This window comes from Pleurodeles waltl, chromosome 6, assembly GCF_031143425.1.
Source record: "Pleurodeles waltl isolate 20211129_DDA chromosome 6, aPleWal1.hap1.20221129, whole genome shotgun sequence".
Classification (NCBI taxonomy): domain Eukaryota; kingdom Metazoa; phylum Chordata; class Amphibia; order Caudata; family Salamandridae; genus Pleurodeles; species Pleurodeles waltl.
The window spans coordinates 70,487,632-70,510,546 of record NC_090445.1 but is presented as its reverse complement, the minus strand read 5'-3'; the positions used below and the strand labels follow the sequence as shown (position 1 = coordinate 70,510,546).

At 44.4% G+C, this 22,915-nt stretch overlaps 1 protein-coding gene across 2 annotated transcripts in view; it reads left to right on the top strand.

The window, feature by feature from the left end:
• Positions 1-22,915, top strand: part of LOC138299209 (E3 ubiquitin-protein ligase TRIM39-like) — a 146,047-nt gene that overhangs the window by 79,703 nt on the left and 43,429 nt on the right. For both annotated transcript variants that reach the window (XM_069237331.1, XM_069237330.1), the window contains exon 5: positions 11,919-11,941. In XM_069237331.1, coding sequence (XP_069093432.1) covers positions 11,919-11,941 — 23 coding nt within the window. The remainder of the gene's footprint in view (positions 1-11,918; positions 11,942-22,915) is intronic.

Genomic DNA, 22,915 nt, shown 5'->3' with positions numbered 1-22,915 from the left:
ATCTAGCTTTCTCTTCCATAAAGATACATCTCACCGCAATATCTGCTTACCTGCAGATTACTCATTCAACTTACCTATTGAGAATACCAGTCATTAAAGCGTTTATGGAAGGCCTAAAGAGAATTATACCACCAAGGACACCACCTGTTCCTTCATGGAACCTCAACATTGTCTTAACAAGACTCATGGGTCCACCTTTCGAGCCCATGCATTCTTGTGAAATGCAATACTTAACGTGGAAAGTTGCATTTCTCATTGCCATCACATCTCTAAGAAGAGTAAGTGAGATTCAGGCATTTATCATACAAGAACCATTTATTCAAATACATAAGAATAAGGTAGTTCTAAGAACAAATCCAAAATTCTTACCAAAGGTTATCTCACCGTTCCACTTAAATCAAACAGTAGAATTACCAGTGTTCTTCCCACAGCCAGATTCGGTAGCTGAAAGAGCACTACATACATTAGACATCAAAAGAGCACTAATGTACTACATTGACAGAACAAAACTAATTAGGAAGACAAAACAACTATTTATTGCCTTTCAAAAACCTCATACAGGAAATCCAATTTCAAAACAAGGCATTGCTAGATGGATAGTTAGGTGCATTCAAACCTGCTATCTTAAAGCAAAGAGAGAGCTGCCTATTACACCAAAGGCACACTCAACCAGAAAGAAAGGTGCTACCATGGCCTTTCTAGGAAATATTCCAATGAACGAAATATGTAAGGCAGCAACATGGTCTACGCCTCATACATTTACTAAGCACTACTGTGTAGATGTGTTATCTGCACAACAAGCCACAGTAGGTCAAGCTGTACTAAGAACTTTATTTCAAACTACTTCAACTCCTACAGGCTGAACCACCGCTTTTGGGGAGATAACTGCTTACTAGTCTATGCACAGCATGTGTATCTGCAGCTACACATGCCACCGAATGGAAAATGTCACTTACCCAGTGTACATCTGCTCGTGGCATTAGTCGCTGCAGATTCACATGCGCCCACCCGCCTCCCCGGGAGCCTGTAGCTGTTTAGAAGTAGATCTTTAACATTTGTACATTTGTAAATATATTACTTTAACCTTCATTTTGTACATACGTATTCATTCCATTGCATGGGCACTATTACTAGCATACACAACTCCTACCTCACCCTCTGCGGGGAAAACAATCTAAGATGGAGTCGACGCCCATGCGCAATGGAACCGAAGTGGGAGGAGTCCCTCGGTCTCGTGACTCGAAAAGACTTCTTCGAAGAAAAACAACTTGTAACACTCCGAGCCCAACACCAGACGGCGGACTGTGCACAGCATGTGAATCTGCAGCGACTAATGCCACGAACAGATGTACACTGGGTAAGTGACATTTTCCATTCACTCCATTGCATGGGCACTATTACTAGCAGACACAACTCCTACCTCACCCTCTGCGGGGAAAACAGTCTAAGATGAAGTCGACGCCCATGCGCAATGGAGCCGAAATGGGAGGAGTCCCTCGATCTCGTGACTCGAAAAGACTTCTTCGAAGAAAAACAACTTGTAACACTCCGAGCCCAACACCAGATGGCGGGATGTGCACAGCATGTGAAAAGTCAGAGTCACCTCAGCTCAGGACACCTTATGTGCTGTCCTGACTGGCCAGTGACTCCTCCTTGTTTTTCTCATTATCTCCTCTGGCCTTGCCGCCAAAAGTGGGGCCGTGGCCGGAGGGGGCGGACAACTCCACTAGATGGAGTGCCCTGGGGTGCTGTAACAAAGGGGGCGAGCCTTTGAGGCTCACCGCCAGGTGTTACAGTTCCTGCAGGGGGAGGTGATAAGCATCTCCACCCAGTACAGGCTTTGTTACTAGCCACAGAGTGACAAAGGCACTCTCCCCATGTGGCCAGCAACATGTCTGGTGTGTGGCAGGCTGCTAAAACTAGTCAGCTTACCCGGGTAGTCGGTTAAGGTCTCAGGGGGCACCTCTAAGGTGCCCTCTAGGGTGTATGTTACAATAAAATGAACACTGGCATCCGTGTGCATTTATTGTGCTGATACCAAACTTCACAGTTTTCAGTGTAGCCATTATGGTGCTGTGGAGTTCGTGCATGAAAGACTCTCAGACCATATACTCTTATGGCTACCCTGCACTTACAATGTCTAAGGTTTTGCTTAGACACTGTAGGGGCATAGTGCTCATGCACTTATGCCCTCACCTATGGTATAGTGCACCCTGCCGTAGGGCTGTAAGGCCTGCTAGAGGGGTGACTTATCTATACCTGTAGGCAGTGTGAGGTTGGCATGGCACCCTGAGGGGAGTGCCATGTCGACGTAGTCGTTTTGTCCCCACTAGCACACACAAGCTGGCAAGCAGTGTGTCTGTGCTGAGTGAGGGGTCCCCAGGGTGGCATAAGACATGCTGCAGCCCTTAGAGACCTTCCCTGGCATCAGGGCCCTTGGTACTAGGGGTACCAGTTACAAGGGACTTACTTACCTGGATGCCAGGGTGTGCCAATTGTGGAAACAAAAGTACAGGTTAGGGAAAGAACACTGGTGCTGGGGCCTGATTAGCAGGTCTCAGCACACTTTCAAATCATAACTTGGCATCAGCAAAGGCAAAATGTCAGGGGGTAACCATGCCAAGGAGGCATTTCCTTACAATTGGCCCACTCAAATCCTCAACGAATCCAAGCGTTTCACACTCTCATATCCCAATTGCATGTCAATCAAACTTACACAGTAAGGTTTCTCATGAAGCTACTAGGAATGATGGCATCATGCATAGTAATAGTGCCCAATGCACGTCTAAACATGAGACCATGACAACAGTGTCTCTGGCAACAATGGTCTCAGGCACAGGGTCAATTACAGGATCTAGTGTTGTTGGACCGCCAAACTTACAAATCTCTGCAATGGTGGAATCACACCAACTTATCAAAAGGGTGGCCATTTCAGGACCCTGTGCCACACACCATAATCGCCACAGATGCATCAATGACAGGTTGGGGAGCCCATCTCAACAATCTTACAATACAGGAAGAATGGGACTCAATTCAACAAACTTACCACATAAACCACTTGGAATTGCTGGCAGTGGTCTTAGCCATCAAAGCATTCCAACCATTGATTATACACAATACAGTCTTAATAAGGACAGACAACATGACAACAATGTATTATCTTCATAATCGGGGGGGGGGGGGCGCACTCGTCTCAATGGTCACTCCTAGCACAAACAGTTTGGAAATGGGTAATTCACCATAACATTCACCTGCTAGGGGAATACATCCCAGGGATACACAACCAGCTAGCAGATCTCTTAAGCAGGACGCAGCAACAAATACACGAATAAAAGAGTCACCCACAAGTAATTCAACATTACTTTCAGATGTGAGGAACCCCAAACATAGACCTTTTTGCAACAAGCAAAAACGTAAAATGCTAAACCTTCGCATCCAGATAACCACACCCTCAATCCAAGGGCAATGCTCTATGGATCAATTGGTCAGGGATATTGGCTTATGCTTTTCCCCCTCTCTCTCTCTCATAAATTCCGTTTCTAATCAACAAGATTCGTCACACTTCCCTCACTATGATTCTCATAGCTCCCACATGGGCACGTCAACATTGGTACACAACATTGTTGGATCTGTCAATAGTACCACATCACAAGCTCCCAAACAGATCAGACCTATTGACTCAAAATAAGGATCAGATCAGGCTTCCCAATCCCAGTATGCTCCACCTGGCGATTTGGCTCCTGAGGTCATAGAATTTGGATACCTACAGCTTCTATCAGAATGTATGGACATTCTAAATGAAGCACGTAAACCTACAACCAGGCAGTGCTATGCAGCTAAATTGAAATGTTTTGTATATTACTGTCGTGCATATTCATCTATTAAAATTAATTTAACAGCAAAATCAGCCTACCTCCAAAACAGACAGCATACCTCTCTGTTTAGAATTCCTGTCATAAAAGCTTTTATGGAAGGTCTTAAAAGAGTTATTCCATCTAGAGCTCCACCAGCTCCTGCCTGGAATCTTAACATTGTGCTCACAAGACTTATGGGTCCACCATTTGAACCCATGTATTCTTGCACTCTTCAATTTCTCTCATGGAAAGTTGCTTTCCTGGTAGCAATTACTTCCTTAAGGAGAGTAAGTTAAATTCAAGCATTCACTTTGCAAGACCTCTTCTTCCAAATTCACAAACCCCAAATACTAAACACTTACTTCCAAATTTGGGGAACACCACAAATAGATCTATTTGCAACAAAAGAAAATTCAAAATGCCAAAACTTCGCATCCAGATACCCACAACATCAGTCTCAGGGCAATGCGCTATGGATGAAGTGGTCAGGGATATTTGCGTACGCTTTTCCCCCTCTCCCGCTCCTTCCAAATCTAGTAAACAAGTTGAGTCAAAACAAACTCAAACTCATACTAATAGCACCAACATGGGCAAGGCAACCTTGGTACACAACACTACTAGACCTTTCAGTAGTACCTCCTGTCAAACTACCAAACAGACCAGATCTGTTAACACAACACAAACAACAGATCAGACATCCAAATCCAGCATCGCTGAATCTAGCAATTTGGCTCCTGAAATCCTAGAATTCGGACACTCAGACCTCACACAAGAATGTATGGAGGTCATAAGACAAGCTAGGAAACCTACCACTAGACACTGCTATGCAAATAAGTGGAAAAGATTTGTTTATTACTGCCATAATAATCAAATTCAGCCCTTACACGCATCTGCAAAAGATATAGTAGGATATTTACTACATTTGCAAAAGTCAAAGCTAGCTTTCTCTTCCATAAAGATACATCTTACCACAATTTCAGCTTACCTGCAAATTACGCATTCAACTTCATTATTTAGGATACCAGTCATAAAAGCGTTTATGGAAGGCCTAAAGAGAATTATACCACCAAAACACCACTAGTTCCTTCATGGAACCTCAACATTGTCTTAACAAGACTCATGGGTCCACCTTTTGAGCCCATGCACTCTTGTGGAATGCAATACTTAACGTGGAAAGTTGCATTTTTAATTGCCATCACATCTCTAAGAAGAGTGAGTGAAATTCAAGCATTTACCATACAAGAACCATTTATTCAAATACACAAGAATAAAGTAGTTCTACGGACAAATCCAAAATTTTTACCTAAAGTTATCTCACCGTTCCACTTGAATCAAACAGTAGAATTACCAGTGTTCTTCCCACAGCCACATTCTGTAGCTGAAACAGCACTACATACATTAGACATCAAACATTTTGAACATTTGTAAATTTGTAAATATATTACTTTAAACTTCATTATGTACATACGTATTCACTCCATTGCATGGGCACTATTACTAGCATACACAACTCCTACCTCACCCTCTGTGGGGAAAACAATCTAAGATGGAGTTGACGCCCATGCGCAATGGAGTCGAAATGGGAGGAGTCCCTCGGTCTCGTGACTCGAAAAGACTTCTTCGAAGAAAAACAACTTGTAACACTCCAAGCCCAACACCAGATGGCGGGATGTGCACAGCATGTGAATCTGCAGCGACTAATGCCACAAACAGATGTACACTGGGTAAGTGACATTTTCCATATATGTGTATATATGTATATATACACACCCCTATACAATTCTTCACTCCTTACTTCACCCTCCTGCGGTAAAACAATCTAACAAAGGACTCGATGCCCATGCGCACTATCACCGAGAGGAGGAGTTACTCGATCTTGTGACTCAAAAAAGCTTCTTTGAACAAAAACAACTTGTAACACTTTGAGCCCAACACTACATGGCGGACTATGCAAAGCATGTGAATCTGCAGCAGCACATGCCACGAACAGATGTATACTGGGTAAATAGCATGTTCGATGGCATCTGTCGCTGTAGATACACATGTTTTGCATAGCTCGCCATCTGGTGTTGGGTCGGAGTGTTACAAGTTGTTTTTCTTCGAAGAAGTCTTTCGAGTCACGGGACCGAGTGACTCCTCCTTTTGTCTCCATTGTGCATGGGCGTCGACTACATCTTCGATTGTTTTTTTTCCGCCATCGGGTTCGGACGTGTTCCTGTCGCTCTGAGTTTCGGAACGGAAAGTTAGCTAAATTTTGGAAGATTTTCGTCGGTATTGTTGCGTTCGGGATCGGCGTAGTTAGATTCAACACCGCATCGAAGATCGAAGCGCTCCGGTGCCCTTCGGGGTAGTTTTCGATCCCCCGTCTGGGCCTGGTCGGCCCGACCGCGTGTAGAACAAACGTTGATGGAACGGACCCCGTTCCGTTTCTGTCCCAAATGCCACAACAAATACCCCTATACAGACCAACATTTGGTCTGTAACCTGTGCCTGTCACCTGAGCACAGTGAAGAGACTTGCGAGGCCTGTCGTGCGTTCCGGTCCCGAAAGACACTCCGTGACCGTCGAGCCAGAAGACTTCAGATGGCGTCCACGCCGACAGCTCACCGAGAGTTCGAGGAACAAGAGGAAGAAGAAACCTTTTCGATCCACGAATCGGACTCCGAGGAATTCGACGATCAAAGAACTGTGAGTAAGACGTCGAAAACAACTCATAAGAAAAGTGACAAGGCCCAGGGGACGCCACTGCCACCAGGCCATGGCTCGACCCATAAATTCGGTGACCGACCATCGGCACCGAAAAAGGCCCAAACAGTGCCGAGGTCGTCTAACTCCGGTCGAGACACCGGCACGCAGCCTTCTCGGGATCGAGAAAGTGCTGGAGAAAAACATCGACACCGAGATAGCGGTGTAGACACGGCTCGACGCCGAGACAGCGGCACCGACGAAGATCGACGCCGAGACGTTTCGACTCCAAAAAAGAAAAAAGTCACCTCGGAGCCGAAAAAAGTTACAGACAGGGTTTTGGTGCCGAAACAACCCGCAACCGACCCAGTTTCAGGCTCCTATACAGAGGAGCAATCACTAGCCTCTCAGATGCGAAAGCATAGGTTTGAGGAAGAGCTGCAATCCACCGAAGTGGACCATACGCAGAAACGTATTTTCATACAGCAAGGGACAGGAAAAATAAGCACCCTTCCCCCTATTAGGAGAAAAAGGAGACTGGAGTTTCAAACAGACCAAGCACCACAAACAAAAATGGTGAAAAAGGTGACTCCGCCACCCTCTCCTCCACCTGTGATTAACGTCTCACCAGCTCAAACCCCATCACATTCCCCGGCTCACACCACCATGAGCCAAGGTGACCAGGATCAAGACGCTTGGGACTTATATGACGCCCCAGTGTCAGATAACAGTCCGGAGGCATATCCTACAAAGCCATCACCACCAGAAGACAGCACAGCATATTCTCAGGTGGTGGCTAGAGCAGCACAATTCCACAATGTAAACCTCCACTCAGAACAAGTCGAGGATGACTTTTTATTCAACACCCTCTCCTCCACCCACAGCTCCTACCAAAGCCTGCCTATGCTCCCTGGTATGCTTCGGCACGCAAAAGAAATCTTTAAGGAGCCGGTCAAAAGTAGGGCAATAACACCAAGGGTGGAAAAGAAATATAAGGCACCTCCTACAGACCCTGTTTTCATCACCACACAGCTGCCACCAGATTCCGTCGTTGTAGGAGCAGCTAGGAAAAGAGCCAACTCCCACACATCTGGGGATGCACCATTCCCAGATAAAGAAAGCCGCAAGTTCGATGCAGCTGGAAAGAGAGTCGCAGCACAAGCTGCAAACCAGTGGCGCATCGCTAACTCTCAAGCACTACTTGCGCGCTATGACAGAGCCCATTGGGATGAGATGCAACACCTCATTGAGCACCTACCCAAGGAACTACAAAAAAGGGCAAAGCAGGTGGTTGAGGAAGGACAGAACATATCAAATAACCAGATACGCTCCTCTATAGACGCAGCGGACACAGCTGCAAGAACAATTAATACATCTGTGACCATCAGAAGGCACGCATGGCTACGAACATCTGGGTTTAAGCCAGAGATACAACAGGCAGTTCTCAATATGCCATTCAACGAAAAAGAACTGTTCGGTCCAGAAGTGGACACGGCGATTGAGAAACTAAAAAAAGACACTGACACTGCTAAAGCCATGGGCGCACTCTACTCCCCGCAGAGCAGAGGAACTTACAGCACCTTCCGCAAGACACCCTTTAGAGGGGGGTTTCGGGGTCAGGCCACACAAGCCAGCACCTCGCAGGCAACACCGTCCAGTTACCAGGGACAGTACAGGGGAGGCTTTCGGGGCCAATACAGAGGAGGGCAATTCCCTAGGAATAGGGGAAAATTTAAAAGCCCCAAAACCCCTACAACCAAACAGTGACTCACATGTCACTCATCCCCTCCACACAACACCAGTGGGGGGAAGAATAGGTCATTATTACAAAGCATGGGAGGAAATAACTACAGACACTTGGGTCTTAGCAATTATCCAACATGGTTATTGCATAGAATTCCTACAATTCCCTCCAAACATACCACCAAAGGCACAGAATTTATCAAAACACCATTCAGAGCTTCTAGAGATAGAAGTTCAAGCACTATTGCAAAAGAATGCAATCGAATTAGTACCAAACACACAAATAAACACAGGAGTTTATTCACTGTACTTCTTAATACCAAAAAAGGACGAAACACTGAGACCAATCCTAGACCTCAGAATACTAAACACATACATCAAATCAGACCACTTTCACATGGTCACACTACAAGAAGTGTTACCATTGCTAAAACTACACGACTACATAACAACCTTAGACCTCAAAGACGTGTATTTCCATATACCAATACATCCATCGCACAGGAAATACCTAAGGTTTGTATTCAAAGGAATACATTACCAATTCAAAGTATTGCCTTTTGGTTTAACAACCGCACCAAGAGTCTTTACAAAATGTCTAGCAGTAGTCGCTGCACACATCAGAAGGCAGCAAATACATGTATTCCCGTATCTAGACAACTGGCTAATCAAAACCAATTCGCTGACAAAGTGCTCACACCACACAAATCAAATCATACAAACCCTCTACAAACTGGGGTTCACCGTCAACTTTGCAAAATCCAACATTTTGCCGTGCAAAGTACAACAATACCTGGGAGCCATAATAGACACAATAAAAGGAGTAGCCACTCCAAGTCCACAAAGAATTCAAAATTTCAACAACATCATACAACGCATGTATCCAACACAAACAATACAAGCAACGATAATTTTACAACTCCTAGGCATGATGTCCTCATGCATAGCCATTGTCCCGAACGCAAGACTGCACATGAGGCCCTTACAACAGTGCCTAGCATCACAATGGTCACAGGCACAGGGTCACCTCCTAGATCTGGTGTTGATGGACCGCCAAACTTACCTCTCGCTTCTATGGTGGAACAATATAAATTTAAACAAAGGGCGGCCTTTCCAAGACCCAGTGCCACAATACGTAATAACAACAGATGCTTCCATGACAGGGTAGGGAGCACACCTCAAACAACACAGCATACAGGGACAATGGAACGTACATCAAACAAAACTGCATATAAATCACCTAGAACTGCTAGCAGTCTTTCAAGCGCTAAAGGCTATCCAACCAATTATAACTCACAAATACATTCTTGTCAAAACAGACAACATGACAACAATGTATTATCTAAACAAACAAGGGGTGACACACTCAACGCAGTTGAGCCTGTTGGCACAAAAGATATGGCGATGGGCAATTCACAACCAAATTCGCCTAATAGCACAGTTTATTCCAGGGATCCAGAATCAACTTGCAGACAATCTCTCTCGAGATCACCAACAGGTCCACGAATGGGAAATTCACCCCCAAATTCTGAACACTTACTTCAGACTCTGGGGAACACCTCAAATACACTTGTTTGCAACAAAAGAGAACGCAAAATGCCAAAACTTCGCATCCAGATACCCACACAGGCAGTCCCAAGGAAATGCCCTATGGATGAACTGGTCAGGGATATTTGCCTACGTTTTTCCTCCTCTCCCTCTCCTTCCTTATCTGGTAAACAAATTGAGTCAAAACAAACTCAAACTCATATTAATAGCACCAACTTGGGCAAGGCAACCCTGGTACACAACACTGCTAGACCTATCAGTAGTACCCCACATCAAATTGCCCAACAGGCCGGATCTGTTAACACAACACAACCAACAGATCAGACATCCAGACCCAGCATCGCTGAATCTAGCAATCTGGCTCCTGAAATCCTAGAATTCGGACACTTACAACTTACCCAAGAATGTATGGAAGTCATAAAGCAAGCCAGAAGGCCATCCACTAGGCACTGCTATGCAAGTAAATGGAAGAGGTTTGTTTGCTACTGCCATCATAATCAGATCCAACCATTACACGCAACTCCAAAGGATGTAGTGGGTTACTTGCTTCACTTACAAAAATCTAACCTAGCTTTCTCTTCCATTAAAATACACCTTGCAGCAATATCTGCATACCTGCAGACTACCTATTCAACTTCCCTATATAGGATACCAGTCATTAAAGCATTCATGGAAGGCCTTAAAAGAATTATACCACCAAGAACACCACCTGTTCCTTCATGGAACCTAAATATTGTCTTAACAAGACTCATGGGTCCACCTTTTGAACCCATGCACTCTTGCGAAATACAGTTCCTAACCTGGAAGGTTGCATTTCTCATCGCCATTACATCTCTAAGAAGAGTAAGCGAAATTCAGGCGTTTACAATACAAGAACCTTTTATACAACTACACAAAAATAGTCGTCCTAAGGACTAATCCTAAATTTTTACCAAAGGTTTTTTCACCGTTCCACCTAAATCAAACAGTGGAACTACCAGTGTTCTTCCCACAGCCAGATTCCGTAGTTGAGAGGGCACTACATACATTAGATGTCAAAAGAGCATTAATGTACTACATTGACAGAACAAAAAACATCAGAAAGACTAAACAACTATTTATTGCATTCCAAAAACCTCATGCAGGAAACCCAATATCAAAACAAGGTATAGCAAGATGGATAGTTAAATGCATCCAAATCTGCTACCTTAAAGCTAAACGACAGCTGCCCATTACACCAAGGGCACACTCAACCAGAAAGAAAGGTGCTACCATGGCCTTTCTAGGAAACATCCCAATGCAAGAAATTTGTAACGCAGCCACATGGTCTACGCCTCACACGTTCACCAAGCACTACTGTGTAGACGTGTTATCCGCACAACAAGCCACAGTAGGTCAAGCCGTGTTAAGAACCTTATTTCAGACTACTTCCACTCCTACAGGCTGAGCCACCGCTTTTGGGGAGATAACTGCTTACTAGTCTATGCAAAACATGTGTATCTACAGCGACAGATGCCATCGAACTGAAAATGTCACTTACCCAGTGTACATCTGTTCGTGGCATCAGTCGCTGTAGATTCACATGTGCCCACCCGCCTCCCCGGGAGCCTGTAGCAGTTCGGAAGTTACCTTCAACTATTTGTATATATATTATTTTAACCTTAAATAGGTACATACTTAGTCACTCCATTGCATGGGCACTATTACTACAACACAACTCCTACCTCACCCTCTGCGGGGAAAAACAATCGAAGATGGAGTCGACGCCCATGCGCAATGGAGACAAAAGGAGGAGTCACTCGGTCCCGTGACTCGAAAGACTTCTTTGAAGAAAAACAACTTGTAACACTCCGACCCAACACCAGATGGCGAGCTATGCAAAACATGTGAATCTACAGCGACTGATGCCACGAACAGATGTACACTGGGTAAGTGACATTTTCATTTCCATATATATATATATATATATACATATATATATATATATATACACACACATACATACAGAGAGACGAATTGGATTTGCAGATGCTTGTTCATAACTGTCATCATGTTTTTGCAACTACTGTAAAGAGGAAATGTCACTCATTTTGTTTTTCATCTCCACAGGATACGGGATGCCTGCTCACCAGGTAAGATTCTTTTCCTTATAATATTGTGTATAATGCATGCAATTATGTAAAATAAATATGTCATTATGTGGATACGAATAAAGCACAAACCTAGCCATGGGCAACTGACGTAAGGCCAGCTACCAAAGTAACAATCCAAGATCAATGACAGATGAGATGAGGCAAGGGATCTGCACTTATCAGTAAAGCCCTCTCTAAGGTGTTGAGATGGATCAAGATTTAAGGCAGAAGATTAGGAATCAGCTAGGACAATGACAAATGAACTGTGCCATCTTATTCCTAATACATTGAACCATGTTGCTGAACTATGTTACCGGAGCTTCAGAATACATAACTGCATTTTCTGAAGTGTTGTAACACACACTAAAGACAATCTATGTTTCTGAAACTCTGTATGTCTCCTTTAAAGATTATGCCAGTCAGTAGAGGTATTTAGCAGATTAGTGCTGCAGGGAAATATTATATTTCACTCCAACGTCCACTTTTTATTTTGCATAATTTTTCACTTTAAATTGTGAATTAGTTGATGTAATTTCAAAGTAGTACGGCCATTGTCTTAAAGGTTTTATTGTCTTATTTCTTCTATGCAAATGAACACAACTTATTAGACTCCCTGCTCATCAGGGCTTTTGAGAGAAGACGTTCAAATAGGTCCATGATAGGCTGGATGCTGAAAGTAATATGTGGGCCTTTTACGGGCTGCTGATTCCTCTAAGTTATCTAATTTTGGCTCCATAGTGGTAACATAAAAATCTGATTTTGGACAAAAAGAACTTGTGGTGGTAATCCTAAAATGGCGTGTGTGTATGTATATGTGTGTATATATATATATATATATATATATATTTTCGATGGCATGTGTAGCTGCAGATACACATGCTGTGCACATCCCGCCATCTGGTGTTGGGCTCGGAGTGTTACAAGTTGTTTTTCTTCGAAGAAGTCTTTTCGAGTCACGAGACCGAGGGACTCCTCCCATTTCGTCTCCATTGCGCATGGGCGTCGACTCCATCTTAGATTGTTTTTTTTCCGCCATCGGGTTCGGACGTGTTCCTTTTCGCTCCGTGTTTCGGGTCGGAAAGTTAGTTAGAATCTCGGAAAAAACGTCGGTATTGTTTGCGTTCGGTATCGGGTTAGTTACAACAGATCGACACCGAATTTTGAAGAGCTCCGGTGGCCCTTCGGGGTTTTTTCGATCCCCCGTCGGGGCCTGGTCGGCCTGGCCACGTGTGACTTCAAGGCTGATGGAACGGACCCCATTCCGCTTCTGCCCAAAATGCCATAACAAGTATCCGTATACGGATCAGCATCTGGTCTGTAACTTGTGCTTGTCTCCAGAGCACAAGGAAGATACTTGTGAAGCCTGTCGAGCGTTTCGGTCGAGGAAGACATTAAGAGACCGAAGAGCCAGAAGATTGCAGATGGCGTCGACGCCGACAGGACAAGAGCGTTTCGAGGAGGAAGAAGAAGCTTTCTCCATCCACGAGTCGGACTCGAAAGAGCTCGAGGCCGAAGAAACGCCGAAAACCGTCAGTAAGACGTCGAAACATAAGACTCACGAGAAGACAACAAAAGCCCAGGGGACGCCACCGCCAACAGGCCATGGCTTAACCCGAAAAATAGGTGACCGATCCAAGGCACCGAAAAAGGGCATGCTTGTGTCGAAGTCATCCGACTCCGGTCGAGATACCGCCACACAGCAATCTCGGACCCGAGACAGCGGCTCCGAGAAAATTCGGCACCGAGACAGCGGCACCGAAGAAGTTCGGCACCGAGACACCACGCCGAAAATAAAAAAGGTTTCTTCGGAGCCTAAAAAGACGTCCGAAAAAGTTCCGGTTCCGAAACATCCAGCCTCAGAGCCAAAAACGGGTTCCTAAACAGAGGAACAAGGATTGTCCTCCCAGATGCAAAAACATAAATTCGGAGAGGAACTTGAAGCTGTAGAGCCAGACTATACTCAAAGAAGGCTCCACATTCAAGAGGACACAGGGAAGATAACCACTCTTCCCCCAATTAAAATAAAAAGAAAACTTGCCTTTCAACAAAAGGACAGCAGCCACAGGCAAAGGTAGCAAGAAAAACAACTCCACCACCGTCTCCACCACCATCAATGCACACATCACCGGTAACAACTCCACCACTGATGCACTCCCCGGCTCATACTGCAATGAGTCAAGATGATCTCGATGCATGGGACCTTTACGACGCTCCAGTATCGGACAACAGCCCAGACTCGTACCCTGCGAGGCCGTCGCCACCTGAGGACAGTACATCTTACACGCAGGTGGTCGCAAGGGCAGCTGCTTTTCATAACGTCACCTTGCATTCCGAACCAATTGAGGATGACTTTTTGTTTAACACGCTATCCTCCACCCATAGCCAATACCAAAGCCTACCTATGCTCCCAGGAATGCTAAAATATTCAAAACAAATCTTTCAAGATCCTGTTAAGGGCAGAGCCATAACTCCAACCACCTCCAGACAAGGAGAGTCGCAAATTTTATGCTGCGGGCAGAAGGGTTGCAGCACAAGCAGCAAACCAATGGCGCATTGCCAATTCACAAGCACTTTTGGCAAGATACGATAGAGCTCATTGGGATGAGATGCAGCATTTCATAGAACACTTACCCAAAGAGTTCCAAAAAAGGGCACAACAAGTGGTGGAAGAAGGACAAAGTATCTCTAATAATCAGATACGGTCTTCAATGGATGCAGCAGATACGGCTCCAAGGACAGTAAACACTGCAATAACAATAAGAAGGCATGCATGGTTGCGTACGTCAGGGTTCAAGCCGGAAATTCAACAAGCCGTGCTAAATATGCCCTTTAATGAACAGCAGTTGTTTGGGCCGGAAGTCGACACTGCTATTGAGAAACTCAAAAAAGACACTGATACAGCCAAAGCCATGGGCGCACTCTACTCCCCGCAGAGCAGAGGCACATTTCGCAAAACACCTTTTAGGGGAGGGTTTCGAGGTCAACCGACAGAAACCACAACATCACAAACAAGGCCCACTTACCAAAGCCAATATCAGCGGGGAGGTTTTCGGGGGCAATATAGAGGGGGCCAATTCCAGAAGAATAGGGGAAAGTTCCAAAGCCCCAAAACTCCTCAAAATAAACAGTGACTTACAAGTCACACATCCCCATCACATAACACCTGTTATGGGGAAGACTAAGCCAATTTTACAAACATTGGGAGGAAATAACAACAGACACTTGGGTCTTAGCAATTATCCAGCATGGTTATTGCATAGAATTCCTCAAATTCCCTCCAAACGTCCCACCGAAAACACACAGTATGTCAAAACAACATATAGATCTTCTAGGACTAGAAGTTCAGGCATTGCTACAAAAAGAAGCAATAGAATTAGTACCAAAACTACAAATAAACACAGGAGTTTACTCACTGTACTTTCTAATACCCAAAAAGGACAAGAGTCTGAGACCAATACTAGATCTCAGAACATTAAATACCTACATCAAATCAGACCACTTTCACATGGTTACATTACAAGACGTAATCCCACTGCTCAAACAACAAGACTACATGACAACACTAGACCTAAAGGATGCGTATTTCCATATACCAATACATCCTTCACACAGAAAGTACCTAAGGTTTGTATTCCAAGGGATACATTACCAATTCAAAGTGTTGCCATTCGGAATAACAACTGCGCCAAGAGTTTTTACAAAATGCCTGGCAGTAGTAGCTGCACATATCATACGGCAGCAAATACATGTGTTCCCGTACCTAGACGACTGGTTAATCAAAACCAACACGCTAAGACAGTGTTCACAGCACACAAAATATGTCATACAAATCCTCCACAAACTAGGTTTCTCGATCAACTACCCAAAGTCACACCTTTTGCCGTGTCAAACACAGCAATACTTAGGAGCGACAATCAACACAGCAAAAGGGATTGCCACTCCAAGTCCACAAAGGGTTCAAACATTTCACAATGTAATACAGGCCATGTATCCAAAACAAAAGATACAAGTCAAAATTGTAATGAAACTACTAGGCATGATGTCTTCATGCATAGCCATTGTCCCAAACGCAAGGTTGCACATGCGGCCCTTACAACAGTGCCTAGCATCACAATGGTCACAAGCACAGGGTCAGCTTCTAGATCTGGTGTTGATAAACCGCCAAACATACATCTCGCTTCTATGGTGGAACAGTATAAATTTAAACCAAGGGCGGCCTTTCCAAGACCCAGTGCCACAATACGTGATAACAACAGATGCTTCCATGACAGGGTGGGGAGCACACCTCAATCAACACAGCATCCAAGGACAATGGGACATACATCAAAGACAGTTTCACATAAATCACTTAGAACTGTTAGTGGTATTTCTAGCGCTGAAAGCATTTCAACCCATAATAACCCACAAATACATTCTTGTCAAAACAGACAACATGACAACAATGTATTACTTAAACAAACAGGAAGGGACACACTCGACACAGTTGTGTCTCCTGACACAGAAAATATGGCATTGGGCGATTCACAACCACATTCGCCTAATAGCACAATTTATTCCAGGAATTCAGAACCAGTTAGCAGACAATCTCTCTCGGGATCACCAACAGATCCACGAATGGGAGATTCACCCCCAAATACTAAACACTTACTTCCAAATTTGAGGAACACCTCAAATAGATCTATTTGCAACAAAGGAAAACTCAAAATGCCAAAACTTCGCATCCAGGTACCCACAGGATCAGTCCCAGGGCAATGCGCTATGGATGAACTGGTCAGGGATATTTGCGTACGCTTTTCCCCCTCTCCCGCTCCTTCCATATCTAGTAAACAGGTTGAGTCAAAACAAACTCAAACTCATACTAATAGCACCAACATGGGCAAGGCAACCTTGGTACACAACACTACTACACCTTTCAGTAGTACCTCATGTCAAACTACCCAACAGACCAGATCTGTTAACACAACACAAACAACAGATCAGACATCCAAATCCAGCATCGCTGAATCTAGCAATTTGGCTCCTGAAATCCTAGAATTCGGACACTTAGACCTCACACAAGAATGTATGGAGGTCATAAGACAAGCTAGGAAACCTACCACTAGACACTGCTATGCAAATAAGTGGAAAAGATTTGTTTATTACTGCCATAATAATCAATTCAGCCATTACACGCATCTCCAAAAGATATAGTAGGATATTTACTACATTTACAAAAATCAAAACTAGCTTTCTCTTCCATAAAGATACATCTTACCGCAATATCAGCTCACCTGCAAATTGCGCATTCAACTTCATTATTTAGGATACCAGTCATAAAAGCGTTTATGGAAGGCCTAAAGAGAATTATACCACCAAGAACACCACCAGTTCCTTCATGGAACCTCAACATTGTCTTAACACGACTCATGGGTCCACCTTTTGAGCCCATGCACTCTTGTGAAATGCAATACTTAACGTGGAAAGTTGCATTTTTAATTGCCATCACATCTCTAAGAAGAGTGAGCGAAATTCAAGCATTTACCATACAAGAACCATTTATTCAAATACACAAAAATAAAGTAGTTCTACGAACAAATCCTAAATTTTTACCAAAAGTAATCTCACCGTTCCACTTGAATCAAACAGTAGAATTACCAGTGTTCTTCCCACAGCCAGATTCTGTAGCTGAAAGAGCACTACATACATTAGACATCAAAAGAGCACTAATGTACTACATTGACAGAACAAAACTAATTCAAAAAACAAAACAACTATTTATTGCCTTTCAAAAACCCCATACAGGAAATCCAATTTCAAAACAAGGCATTGCTAGATGGATAGTTAAGTGCATTCAAACCTGCTATATTAAAGCAAAGAGAGAGCTGCCTATTACACCAAAGGCACACTCAACCAGAAAGAAAGGTGCTACCATGGCCTTTCTAGGAAATATTCCAATGAACGAAATATGTAAGGCAGCAACATGGTCTACGCCTCATACATTTACCAAGCACTACTGTGTAGATGTGTTAACTGCACAACAGGCCACAGTAGGTCAAGCTGTACTAAGAACATTATTTCAAACTACTTCAACTCCTACAGGCTGAACCACCGCTTTTGGGGAGATAACTGCTTACTAGTCTATGCACAGCATGTGTATCTGCAGCTACACATGCCATCGAACGGAAAATGTCACTTACCCAGTTTACATCTGTTCGTGGCATTAGTCGCTGCAGATTCACATGCGCCCATCCGCCTCCCCGGGAGCCTGTAGCCGTTTAGAAGTAGATCTTGAACATTTGTAAATATATTACTTTAAACTTCATTATGTACATACGTATTCACTCCATTGCATGGGCACTATTACTAGCATACACAACTCCTACCTCACCCTCTGCGGGGAAAACAATCTAAGATGGAGTCGACGCCCATGCGCAATGGAGTCGAAATGGGAGGAGTCCCTCGGTCTCGTGACTCAAAAAGACTTCTTCGAAGAAAAACAACTTGTAACACTCCGAGCCCAACACCAGATGGCGGGATGTGCACAGCATGTGAATCTGCAGCGACTAATGCCACGAACAGATGTACACTGGGTAAGTGACATTTTCCATATATATGTTCGATGGCATGTGTAGCTGCAGATACACATGTTGTGCATTATCCTGCCATCTAGTGTTTGGCTCGGAGTGTTACAAGTTGTTTTTCTTCTAAGAAGTCTTTTCGAGTCACAAGACCGAGGGACTCCTCCCTTTCGGCTTCATTGCGCATGGGCGTCGACTCCATCTTAGATTGTTTTCTTTCCGCCATCGGGTTCGGACGTGTTCCTCTTCGCTCCGTATTTCAAATCGGGAAAGTTAGCTAAATATCGTAAATTTGACAGTATTGTTCGCGCTCGGTACCGGTTTAGTGTTAGCATATCGACACCGATAGTAGAAGCGCTCCGGTGGCCCTTCGGGGCTTCCGCTCTTTAGCGGGGCCTGGTCGGCCCGACCGCATCCATCGTCAAAACTAATGGACCGGACCCCCTTCCGCTTCTGTCCGAAGTGCCACTCGAAGTATCTTTATACAGACCAACACTTGGTCTGTAATCTGTGTCTATCATCAGAACACAGGGAGAATACTTGTGAGGCCTGTCGGGAATTTCGATCGAAAAAGACCCTACGTGATCGAAGAGCCAGAAGACTACAAATGGCGTTGACACCAAGAGAACAGCTCGACGTCGAAGAGGAGGAAAGAATCTCCATCTAGGGAACGGACTCAGACGACTCCGAAAGTGAGCGACCCGCGACAACGCAGAAAACTGTGAGTAAAACTGCCCCGTCCAAGACTCACACCAAGATCGTAAAGGCCAAGGGGATGCCACCGCCAGCAGGCCATGGCTTAACCCATCGAAAAGACGGTGACCAAACATCGGCACCGAAAAAGGCCAAAGAACTGCCGAAGACATCTGACTCCGGTCGAGAATCAGGCTCCGAACAATCTCGGCACCGAGAGTTCGACTCACCCAAGGTAAAAAAAGTTACCTCAGAACTGAAAAAGACTGTTTCGAAACCTTCGGTACCGAAAATAGCAGCCTCGGAGCTGAAATTAGGCTCTTACACGGAAGAGTAAGGACTTTCCGGCCAAATGCATGAACATAGATTTGAGCAGGAAATAGGTATGGGGGAACCAGACCATACCCAAAGGAGGCTGCATATCCAGAAAGAGGCTGGAAAGATACAAACTCTTCCTCCAATTTAAAATCAAAAGAAAGCTGGCATTTCATGAGTCAGAAATGCAGCCGAAGGCAAAGGTGGCAAGAGATAAAACACCACCACCAAGGTTTTCGCCACAGCCTTCTCCACTACATTCACCACAGCTGTCCCCGGTAACAACATCCCCAATGCAGTCACCAACACATACAGGGATGACAGAGGATGATCCGGATGCATGGGACTTATATGATGCCCCGGTATCCGACAACAGTCCAGATTGTTACCCAACAAGGCCGTCACCTCCAGAGGACAGTACTGCATACACGCAGGTACTATCAAGGGCAGCTACATTCCACGATGTAGCAATGCATTCGGAGCCAATAGAGGATGATTTCCTATTCAACACCTTGGCATCCACACACACACACACTTCCTACTAAAGTCTGCCAATGCTCCTAGGCATGCTCAAGCACGCAAAACAGGTCTTACCCCTCCCCCAATGGACCCTGTGTTTATAACACAGCAACTGACACCAGATTCGATGGTTGTGGGAGAAGCAAGAAAGAGGGCAAACTCTCAATCATCAGGAGACGCACCACCACCTGACAAGGAGAGTAGGAAGTTTGATGCAGCGGGCAAACGAAATCAATGGCGGATCGCAAACCCGCAAGCCCTACTGGCTCGCTATGACAGGGCACACTGGAAAGAGATGCAACACATTATACAGCACTTTCCCAAAGAACACCAGAGACGTGCCCAACAGGTTGTTGAAGAAGGACAAGCAATATCCAACAACCAGATAAGGTCCGCATTAGACTCGGCAGACAGCTGCTCGGACAGTCAACACTGCGGTAATCATTTGCAGGCATGCATGGTTACGGAGCTCAGGATTAAAACCAGAAATCCAGCTAGCTGTGTTAAACATGCCTTTTAACCAGGAACAATTGTTTGGGCTGGAGGTGGACACAGCAATTGAGAAATTAAAGAAGGACACAGACACGGCCAAAGCCATGGGCGCGCTCTACTCCCCACAAAGCAGAGGCACATTTAGAAAGCCACAATTTAGAGGGGGGTTTCGTATGCAAACACCAGAGCCTTCCACCTCGTAAACCAGACCCACCTATCAGGGGCAATACCAGAGAGGAGGGTTTCGAGGCTCATATAGGGGTGGACAATTCCCAAGAGCAAGGGGAAAATTCCAAAGCCCTAAAACAAGTCAAACCAAACAGTGACTTCAATGTCACAAATCCCCAACACTTAACCAGTGGGGGGGAGACTTACTGCATACTACAAAAACTTGACACACTTAACTACAGACGCATGGGTCCTAGCCATTATCCAACATGGTTATTGCATAGAATTCATAAATTTCCCGCCAGATGTGCCCCCAAGAGCACACAATATGTCCAAACAACACTTAGACCTGTTACAACTAGAAGTCCAAGCATTGTTACAAAAACAAGCAATAGAGTTAGTACCCAACCATCAAAAAGGAACAGGTGTCTACTCACTATATTTCCTAATTCCAAAGAAAGACAAGACGTTGAGATCCATATTAGACCTCAGAACGCTGAATCTCTTAATCAAATCAAATCACTTCCACATGGTAACACTTCAAGACGTGGTTCCCTTGCTCAATAAACAGGACTACATGTCAACGTTAGATCTCAAGGATGCATACTTTTACATACCCATACATCCTTCGCACAGAAAATACTTAAGGTTTGTAATACAAGACGTGCACTATCAATTCAAGGTGTTACCGTTCGGGATTACAACAGCCCCAAGGGTATTCACAAAATGCCTTGCAGTAGTAGCCGCTCACATAAGAAGACAGCACATGCACGTATTCCCATACTTAGACGATTGGTTAATAAAAACCAGCACTCAACAACAGTGTCTTCTTCACACGCAATACGTTATAGAAACTCTACACAAACTAGGGTTTTCTATAAATTACCAAAAATCACATCTGCAGCCATCCCAGATACAACAATACTTGGGAGCAACACTCAACACACAAAAAGCGATTGCCACACCAAGTCCACAAGGGGTAAAAGCGTTTCAGAATATTACATTAAACATACAGCCAAACCAACACTACCAAGTAAGGTTTGTAATGAAACTTCTAGGCATAATGTCCTCATGCATAGCCATTGTCCCAAACGCAAGATTACACATGCGGCTCTTACAACAGTGCCTAGCAAAACAATGGATGCAAGCACAGGGTCAACTCCAAGATCTAGTGTTGATAGACCGCCAAACACACTTCTCGCTTCAATGGTGGAACCCTATAAATTTAAACCAAGGGCGGCCATTCCAAGACCCAGTGCCTCAAGACGTGATCACAACAGATGCTTCCATGATAGGATGGGGAGCACACCTCAACCAGCACAGCATTCAGGGACAATGGGACAATCAACAAAAACAACTGCACATAAATCAGTTAGAACTGTGGGCAGTGTTTCTAGCATTAAAAGCATTTCAACCACTGATAGCCCACAAACACATTCTTGTCAAAACCGACAACATGACGACTATGTATTACCTCAACAAACAAGGAGGGACACACTAGTCACAACTGTGTCTCTTAGGCGAATGCGATTGTGAATTGCCCAATGCCAAATTTTCTGTGCTAATAGCACAATACATCCCAGGCATTCAGAACCAGTTAGCCGACAATCTCAGTCGAGATCACCAACAAACACACGAATGGGAAATTCATCCCCAGATCCTACAATATTACTTTCTACGCTGGGGAACACCAAAAATAGACCTATTCGCAACAAAAGAAAACGCAAAATGCCAAAACTTCGCATCCAGGTACCCACACCCTCAGTCCAAGGGCAATGCGTTATGGATCAGTTGGTCAGGGATATTTGCTTACGCTTTTCCCCCTCTCCCACTCATTCCTTATCTGGTAAACAAACTAAGTCAAAACAAACTCAAACTAATACTCATAGCACCAACCTGGGCTCGCCAACCGTGGTACACAACACTGCTAGATTTATCAGTAGTACCTCACATCAAGTTACCGAACAGGCCAGACCTGTTAACACAACACAGACACCCGAATCCAGCATCGCTCAGTCTAGCAATCTGGCTCCTGAAGTCTTAGAATTTGGACACTTAGACCTTACACAAGAATGTATGGAGGTCATTAAACAAGCTAGAAAACCTACTACAAGACATTGTTATGCAAACAAATGGAAAAGATTTGTTTACTACTGCCACAATAATCAAATTAGACCACTACATGCTTCCGCAAAGGACATTGTAAGTTACTTATTACACTTACAAAAGT